General features: G+C 39.8%; 1 protein-coding gene across 1 annotated transcript; it reads right to left on the reverse strand.

Annotated features, from left to right (window-relative positions):
* Window positions 1–5,761, reverse strand: LOC146321900 (uncharacterized). The gene is made up of 3 exons (XM_084727205.1): window positions 5,072–5,761; window positions 1,542–2,477; window positions 1–920 (listed from the first exon to the last, which is right to left on the reverse strand). The coding sequence occupies exons 1-3, from the start codon at window positions 5,396–5,398 to the stop codon at window positions 408–410; spliced, it is 1,776 nt and encodes a 591-aa protein (XP_084583331.1). The 5' UTR covers window positions 5,399–5,761; the 3' UTR covers window positions 1–407.
* Window positions 5,762–9,237: the final 3,476 nt, after the last annotated feature.

The following is a 9,237-nucleotide window of genomic DNA, read 5'->3' on the forward strand; positions in this document are numbered from 1 at the left end:
TTACAATAAGGCAGCAATCTCCTTTATTCAAATGTACAGGTAAGCAAACATTTATCATAACAATTATCATACAAGAATTATTTGAATAATTACATCCAAAAGCTTTGTGCACAGTGTTTTTAAATCACAGCTGGGTTGTTCATCCCATCTCTCAAATACAGTAGATTATTTGGACAGCCAGCCACAGTGAAGTGTGAGCCCTACAGTGGAAGAAATCTGTGATTCACTGAGTTTGTTTTAGTGAATAACAATCCTTCTGTAACAGCTAAGGCATATCAAATGACATCAGATTGAACCAGCCCCCCCCCCTTTTTTTTCACACTCAAAAGAAATTTACAAACCAAAGCTAGAGAAAACGTGAAAAGTTTGTTCCTAATGTCCTGTAGTTGGGACTCTTCCTCCACTTTTCACTCCTCCTCCCCAAAAGCCCCTCTTGCTGCACCAATGAACATATCCACCACACCCATTATAAATCCCCCTCCCGTCCTAAAAACATTACCCACCCCATTTCCACTTCTCCACACCAGCTTCCCAAACCCTCCACCTACAGCTTTAGCCTGACCCCCCATCTCCGACACCACTGTTCCCACATACCCCTCGCTCTGCTCCCACAGACGCCCCCCGAAGAACTTGGTCACCCACCACCCGTTATCCAGCACGTCCCCAAATATCCCCACTGTGTCTCCGGCCAGGGTTCCCACGCCTGCGACCCCGGTGTGGCAGCTGTTCAGCAGGGCCCCCAGCATGGAGGAGGTGCAGTAGTACGCGCTGGAGAAGCAGCCTTCCCCGATACCCAGCAGCATGTCTCCTGCAGAGCCCATCCAGGACAGGAGGTCAGATATCAGGAGGTGGAACAGGTTGTAGGTGTCTCCAGGCAGAGCGGACAGAACGCCAAGGTCCTCCTGAAGAACGTATGTCACCTGAGTCAAGATGAGACAAAGATGTCAGTTTTTAAGTGAGATCAAAACATGTGAATAATGAAATTACAGAATAACCCGAGGCAACGTAATGAGCTACACCTCCTACTGTCCTCACAACTCATTCCAGTCTCTGGGAGGAGCAAACTGGAACAAGGAGATTTATTAAACGACCCAGAAAATGAACATGTTAAAATGCCAATAGTTTCTCCACAAACTGACCACAGCAGACCTGTGGTTTTTCTGGCATGCTCCCCTTCAGAAGCTGAGAAATCATTAATAATAACTGGGAAAGCACCTAATAACAAAGGGCTGAAATCAAGGGTCAGCATGACAGTGCAGGAAAACTTTGGTTTGTTTATTTTTCGTACATGAGTCAAACTCTTTAAACTTGGTTTCATGTAGTTTTCCCCGCCCCACAAAGCCACTGCACTAAACTAACATCTTAATGTTTTATTTTATTGTTTTTATCTTCTTCTAGGCTGACCTCTCTTTGACCAGTATCTCCAAAACTTGGAAAGTCACTCTAAAACAAACTATATGGAAATCAGGCCAGAGTTAAAATATGTATTTTTGAGACTGGACAACAAAACTATGTCTATTTGGTTCTGTCACTTGTATCACCTGTCCAGGTAACTGTGTGATTGTGGAGAACACGGGCCGCAGTGGAGCTTTGACGATGGACAAGGTGGTGGACAGGATGTAGACCAGAATGCTGCTGGAATTTGTGTCTGTCTCTTGTTCATCCACGGTCTCATATGCAGCTGCAGACTCAGAGGACTTAGATCTGACAGCTCTTGAACGCGTCACATCACGTTGTCCTCCACTGCTGCTGCTCTTTGAAGTTTCCTCTGTGACGTCTGCAGCATCACTGCTGCTCTCCGAAGTCCCTGCGTCGTCTGAAGTTTCTTGTGTGACTGCAGCATCATCTTCCTCCGGCTGAGCATCAACACCGGCCACCTGTTCTCCTGTAACCGCCGCCTCTCTGCTCTCCTGAATGTCCTCGTTTGAATCTTGGCGGGTGGCATCTGAACCAACCTCCTCTTCCTCAGTGACTCCACCAGCAGTGTCTTCATTTTCTTCTGTGTTCTCACCCGTAAGATCTGCATCCAGCTCTTCTGCATTTCCAGCAGGTTCATCACCGAAAAGACCAGCAGAGATCCCAACAGCCCCCTCATCTGCTCCTTCACAGCCCTCTGAGAACAGCTCAGCCACTCCGAGCATCTCCTCCAGCTGCCTTACACTCACTTGCCGCTCCTCTTCTTCCGCCTCTTTGATAAACCCCACGCTGAAGCCAGTCTTCCCCTCAGGGACAGCGCAGCACACTGCAGACCACAGCGGCCTCGTGGGACACTCCTCCTCTCCATCCTCAGCAGCCCCGAGGCCTCCCACCCCGGTCAGGATGTAGAGATCGCCGCCTAAAGTGGTGCAATCAGGAGTTACGCTCGACTGGACCAGTGTTGTGACTGTTGAGTCCCACTGTTGAAGCAGGGAGTCTGAGGGTGAGGCAGGATGCACGCCTCCTCTGAGAAGAGCTGGTACTTTAATGTCTTCTTCTGTCTGGCAGAAAAAATAATCAAAACCAAGTGTTAAAATATGACAACATTATGTCTGAAAAATACCATTTTCAAATATAAATCAACATATTATTTAATTGAACTTGAGAAAAATTCTGTATTCTGTTCTTGCATATCAACAGCCTCTCTTTCAGATGCAGGGACTTGTAAATTACAAATGTACAGTATATTTAAAATTACATTGTATGCATATTTCTGCATTCTCACTGGTCAAAATACTCATAACTATTTCCTGTTTCCTCAGCTTCCATTGCTGAGAGGATATCGCTCATGAAGGGGCACCGCAGGGAAGACAGTAGAGTAAAACCAGGAATAAGATGCTTTGTTTATAAATGTTAACAGCTTGTTGTTTATTTTAAAGATTATATTTTTTTTTCCAGCGTTCAAAACATATGTGAATAACTATTATTCAGTTTAAAAGCAGTCACATGAACTATTTTTAAAAAGGGAAAAGTGTTATACCTCAAATGGGAAATGTATTTTGAAAGATGCAGAGTCCTAAATTGGAAAATAAAGGTCATGTTATAGAGCAAATCATTATATTTTTTTATTTTAGCCAAGATACATTAGAAAATAGTAAGTAACTAAATATTTATAATAAGTATTATCCACAAAATGTACTTAACGTATCTAAAGTAAAAGTACTCGTTCTGCAGAAAAATGGCCCCTGTGACTGCATGTTATTATATACGAAGATCCATCAGAGGCTGTTACTGTTGTAGCTGTTGAAGATGACGATTTTAATATTTATGTGCAGTTAAGTAGTTAGTCGAGAGTCACTGTTCTGGTCAGAGAAAAAAATCTGAGGTGTCTTAGATGATTAGTGAGGTATAAAAGAAGAAAGAAACAATTCTGTTATTTATTTTTTATAGCTGTTGCTTTTTGTGAAATATTGAATACTTTTACATCTTTGGGCCTTGACCAGATATTTACATTAAATTGCTTTTAGAGGGGAAATGTCTCTTTGATGCAACTGCTCACAACTCATAGACATTATAGGCAACAAATGCTTTATTTGTAAGAAATCACAATCAAAAAAAGGGTGGGAATGACTGGTTTAATTTTGAACAATTAGCTTATCATACACCAAAATCAAAATAGGATATTTCCTCTTTCCTCATCTTTCTCGAAGAAAATAGTTCTTACATGTAACTGATCACAAGCTCTATTGATTATCTTGAGTAACCGGGTCATGATCAGATGTGTTGTAGCATTTTAAGCACCACAAGTCGAGTGCCATCTAGTTCCATTATATTTGAGAGAAAGCAGACATCTCCACGGCTGATATCTCCACGACTCAGCAGCTCATACCAGAGGAGTCTAGATGGATAAATAGCATTACAGGCTGGAGCAGCAAGAAAATATTGATACACATGAGTTATATATTATAAGTTACATCATTATGGTTTGTTATATAGTATCAATTATCAAAAGCACTGTATCATAATATCGCAGCACATTAAAAGATTTGTAGCAGTGGTTCATTTTGTGTACAAATTCCAGCACACTAAGTTTTGTTATGTATCCACGCTGTTCTCTTTGCATAAAGAAGTATATTTTTTCTTTTACAGGGAGATAGCGATATATCACTTTGCCTGCAATATATCACAATATATTTAATCATAACCCCTGTATCATGATACGTAAATCACATCATCAGATTCTTGCCAATACACAGCCTCACTGCAGGCCTGACTTTGGGGTGAACTGTCCCTTTAATCTGGACAGTAACTATAAACAATGGTATATATGTCAGATAACCACAGTGAAAGATAACAAATAGAATGGAAATACCCCAAAATAACAAATACAGTACTTGAGTAAATGTACTTAGTTACTTTCTGCCGCTGTAAACATGCTGGAGCACCAGTCTGGGATTTTGTTCTCTAAAATCCCATTATTCAAAAACAGTAACTACTGCGGGTCTGTTCAATTGGAGGCCCGTGGGCCAAATCCGGCCTTCTAATGACCTCATGTGGCCCTTTGATCATTTAGAAATCTGAATATATTAGTATATCATTATGGTTTTTATTTAAATAACCTGCTAAGACTCTAAGTTTATGGGATAAGTAGACTTATTATTATTTAAAGGCAGTGAATCTAGAAGTGTCAGGATGAATGCAATAAGATGTTAAATGCAGCATTATGTTAAACAAGCTACTTCTAATCTACAATTACAAAGGTGCATTGTGTTTTTGAAAACTAATAAAGTGGAGAAAAAAAAAAAAAAGTGTGGTATTTCACACATTTAAATTCCTGACTTTACAGGTCAGACAGGAAATGTAAACATCCAGACCCTTGGAACTTTTTCAAATCTGGTCCTTCTGAAAAGGTAACAGAACAGACCTGACCTGCTGTATATCTGTTAGATAAACATAATGAAGTAAAAAACAACAATAATTGCTTCTAAAAAAAAAAAAGTATAAAGTAACATAAAATGGAAATCAAGGCAGAGGTGCAGCATTTGAGTAAATGTACTTTGTTTCCTTCCACCAGTGATTTTGTACAATACTTTCAAATTCCATTATTCAAAAACAGGTAATACAACTTTAACAAGCATGATGGCTGCATCCTTACCACAGGCTCTCCCCCCTCCTCTCCCTCTGTCTCTGTCCCTCCATGGCTGAGATGGAAGGCAGAGTAGACAGCTGTGTCACAGGTCGGTCTGGACAGAGTGGCAAACGCCTGTCCCCCGGGAAGTCTGTGGCAGAGTGGGCGCAGCAGTGGCCCCGCAGAGGCTCCCCGAGGAGGCGTCTGTCTGTAGAAGCAGTGGCTGCAGAGGCTGAAGCCTGCTGCCTCTGAGCTGTCCTCAGCTGGAAGAGACAGGCCCGGGCCCAGCGCTGCCAGCAGCAGCAGCAGCCAGACAGCCGCAGCAGCTGCACTGACAGCAGCAGGACACAGCATGGTGGTGGTGAGCTCAGCAAATCCCCCCCCTCTCCTTCACACACACACTCACTCACACACACAGAGCGAGTGGGAGAGGCTTATAAATTATCCAGTGGTTTCCGTATATAGATGGAAAAGATAAGGTGGTCAAGGTTGGCTGCTGGTGCCTTGTTGTTTTCCTCACTCGCTCCTTGTCCTCTCCTTCAGTTTGTCTCCAACCATGTCTGTCTTCTTTTATTGTCAGCAGCTGGACTCTTGAGACACTCTGAGAGACAGAGTGAATCTCTGTTGCAGGCACAATCTTGCTTACTCCTTCATTTCCCTTTCCCTGACAACCTCGCCCCCTCCGTCAGTTCCACCCTCTCTGACTCTCCCTCTGGCTGTACCCCTCCCTCTTTATACTCTCTATGGTTACACCTTTAACTCCCAGTGCTGTTAGGTACACAAGCCAAGCCTACACCCATTTAATGCTGTCAATTACCTGTAAGTCTGCATTCCCAAACAATGGTCGCTGTTCAAGCTTGGCACTTTGATTGACACACTCTTGTTGGCCATTATTCTCAGTGAAGCACATTCCTGAACGTGCTGACTATGTAACAAGTCAAACACTTCCATATCGAGCAGAACTTCAGGTAAAATGTGAGCGACTGAGCTCTAAATTTAACTATGTCACTTCATGAAATCCTCATTAAAGCTTAATCCTGACAGTGTCAGAGCCACGGGTCACTGTCTCACCCAGACTGCAGCTCGCTCCCTTTCATGGCTCACAGATTGCAGCACGCTTTCCTTAATATCAGAAACAGGCCTGTCGAGACATGATGCTGGCACTGGCTGTTCTTTATTAAATCGTTATGTGGTTGCAAAAACAGTAATTTGCATGTAGTCTAATATCTCCTCCTCCTGACTCCTGTCCAGAGGTACACACAGACAAACGTACAGACATTCTGTACTCAAGTAGAAGTACAGATACCTGTGTAAAAAAAATAAGACTCTGGTAAAAGTAGAAGTTCAAATTCAACTTCTTTACTAAAGTGAAAGTGAAAAAGTTCAGGCTCTGACATTACTCAAAGGTTAAAAGTAAAAAGTCACCCTCTGAAAGACCTTTCTACCAGCAGTTTGTGTGCAAAACTAACTGAATCTCACTTTTTCTCTTTCGTCTTTCTCTGTTTCATCTTGTTACGTCTTTTACAATATCTTTTTCAACTTGTTAGCTTTTCATCTTTTATGTTGTTCTTTGTCTTGTTACTTCTTTTACAAAGTTTTTAGTGTTTGCATCTTTTTCATATGATGTTAGTTTTTCATCTTGTTACGTCTTTTTATATCTTTTACAGCATTTTTTATTTTATGTATATCACCTTGCTTTTCCTCTTGTTCTGTCATTTTTAGCCCTTACATCTTTTTTGTCTTGTTATATCTTTCACGTAGTTATTAGTATTGTTACGTCTTTTTCATCTTGTTACATCTTTCTACATTGTTGTGGCATTTTTACATTGTTTTTCATCTTGTCACGTTGTTTTTAGTCTGGTTTTTTGTCTACTTATGTCTTTTATGCTGTTTTTCGTTGTATTACATCTTTTCCGGCTTGTCACATCATACTTAATCCTGTTTAATCGTGTTAGATCTTTTACGACAGCTATGGCTTTATGTCTTGTTACATCTTTTTCATCTTGTTATATCTTATTCGCCTTGTTTCATCTCTTACACCTTGTTACTTCCTTTTTGTCTCCTTATGTCTTTTTTGTCTTGTTATGTCATGTTGTTTTGTCACTAAGGATTTGTCTTTTAACTGTCCCATCCATTTAGGCTGAGATCAGTCTTGATGTTGAGGAGGCAGCGTGCAATGATGCAAAATAATCAATAATTTACCTCAAATGCATTAAAACTGAAGTAATGAGCCTGTTTTGAAAATGTAAGTAATCGAAACTACAGATATTTGTGTTAAAATGTAGGGAGTAAAAAGTTGTCCAAAAAAATACATACTCAAGTAAAGTTCAGATACCTGAAAAATCTAATACTTAGTTACTTGCCACCTCTGCTCCTGTCCTGAGCATGTGTGAGAGTAAACAGAGAAATATCTAGGTCTCTTAGACGAGGTGGAATCCAGCCAGGCTGCCCTCATGTTGCTTAAGAGTTACGACCAACATGAGCCAAATGTTTCCTGGGCTTCTGTCAAGAGTGGTATCAGGATTCCTTTCCAAAGAGGTCAAGCAAGCAAAAAAAAACCCCTGTGCAATAACCAACATGACCCAAGTTCACATGAACATTCCCTTAGTCATAGATTTAGTGTAATGAATGCTGTCAGTCCTGCACACAGTGAGTACTGACAGACTGCAGCATACCTCAGTGACTGACTGGAGCTCTGGAATGAGTTTTAGGGTGTGATGCCTCGGGTGGGGCATCAAGTCGGACTATAAAGTATGTGTGACACTTTCACTGCTTTAAAACAACTGAATTGGTGCGTCCATATGCGCGGACTACTTTAAAGGAAATGTTTACTTCGGTATATGAAGTGGAATTCTCTGGACAAGGATTTAAAATGTTGCTCAAATATTTTTACAATTAAAAAAAAAAATAGCGAGAAAAAATAATTGGATATTGTGAACTTGTTGAGTGATATTTATGTTGCGAAGACTGTCATCTAGAAAATGTTAATTGAAATGAACAAAATAAACAACTGTAAAATAAACTAAACCATTTTCTGCACTTTATACTTTCTACCCATCTACATTTTGGATGCAAAAATTGTACTTTTTACTCCACCATGTTTATTTTATAACTTAAATTACTAGTTTTGTTTTTCAGATTCAGATCATTTATATATATATATATATATATATATATATATATATATATATATATATATATACATACATATATATATGAAAATCAACTTATAAACTAGGATTCATTATTGTATATTATACTACCCAACAATCTATACACAGTAATCAAAATTGGCCACATCATTGCCAGCTGCAACATTAAACCATTATTCATACAACATAAAAGACCCATACAGATAGTAAACGATGTTGGACATCAGGAGCAAACTAACAATTTGTTTTAAAAGGCAGATACACTGAAACTCAGGGATCTGGTATAATTTAAAACTGCACAAATTCTGCACAAAGCAAGAAATAATGCACCTCCTGGCAAAATACAATATTATTGGAAAAGGACAGGGATTATGACTTAAGAAGAGAATTTTATTTGAACAAATTTCAAAAATTTGAAAAGTATGTGGATCAATCTGTGGGGTGATTTTGTGCAGTGGACTAGAGTAAGAAACGTAAGTGAAGATATTTTTGACAGGTACAGATATGACTACGGGGAATGCAAAGCATCTTTAATGATAATATTGTTGATACTTTTTTCCTCTTCACATTCTTGATTATGGAGTGTGGCTGATTAGGTATGAAGAGGATGACCGTAGCGGTTTAGTTCTGTGGTTGGACACCGGGGCGGAGAAGCTTTATGTGACTGATTCATTATTAATGGATTCAGTATAGAACCTAGATGAGCATGTTTCTTCTTCCTACTCATTTTGAGACATGAAATGTTAATTTAATCCAGAAATACCAAATATATTAATCTGATATTGCCCATTCTGTACTTTCACTTTAGGTACTTATAGTATAATCTGATGCTAATACTGTTATACTTAAGTAAAGTTTTGAATAAAGGATTTGAATGAGTAGTTTTACATTGTGATGTCATTACTTTACAGAAGTTAAAGATCTGAGTACTTCCTCTGGTTCCACTGGTTTTAGACAAACACACAGCCCTAATGGAGGTAAAATAGCCTCAGTAGCATGTTGTTGTCAAGCCTGACACACAATTTAAACTTCAAACTGAAA

Source organism: Lutjanus erythropterus, chromosome 9 (genome assembly GCF_056507025.1).
Source record: "Lutjanus erythropterus isolate fLutEry1 chromosome 9, fLutEry1.hap2, whole genome shotgun sequence".
In the NCBI taxonomy this organism is placed as follows: Eukaryota; Metazoa; Chordata; class Actinopteri; order Lutjaniformes; family Lutjanidae; genus Lutjanus; species Lutjanus erythropterus.

Excerpts from the sequence above, each read along its gene's own strand:
- LOC146321900 (XM_084727205.1), bottom strand. The coding sequence starts at position 5,398 with ATGCTGTGTCCTGCTGCTGTCAGTGCAGCTGCTGCGGCTGTCTGGCTG. Across the intron at positions 2,478-5,071 it reads AGGAGGGGGGAGAGCCTGTG|ACAGAAGAAGACATTAAAGT; the intron begins GTAAGGATGCAG and ends TTTTTCTGCCAG. Across the intron at positions 921-1,541 it reads TCACACAGTTACCTGGACAG|GTGACATACGTTCTTCAGGA; the intron begins GTGATACAAGTG and ends ATCTTGACTCAG.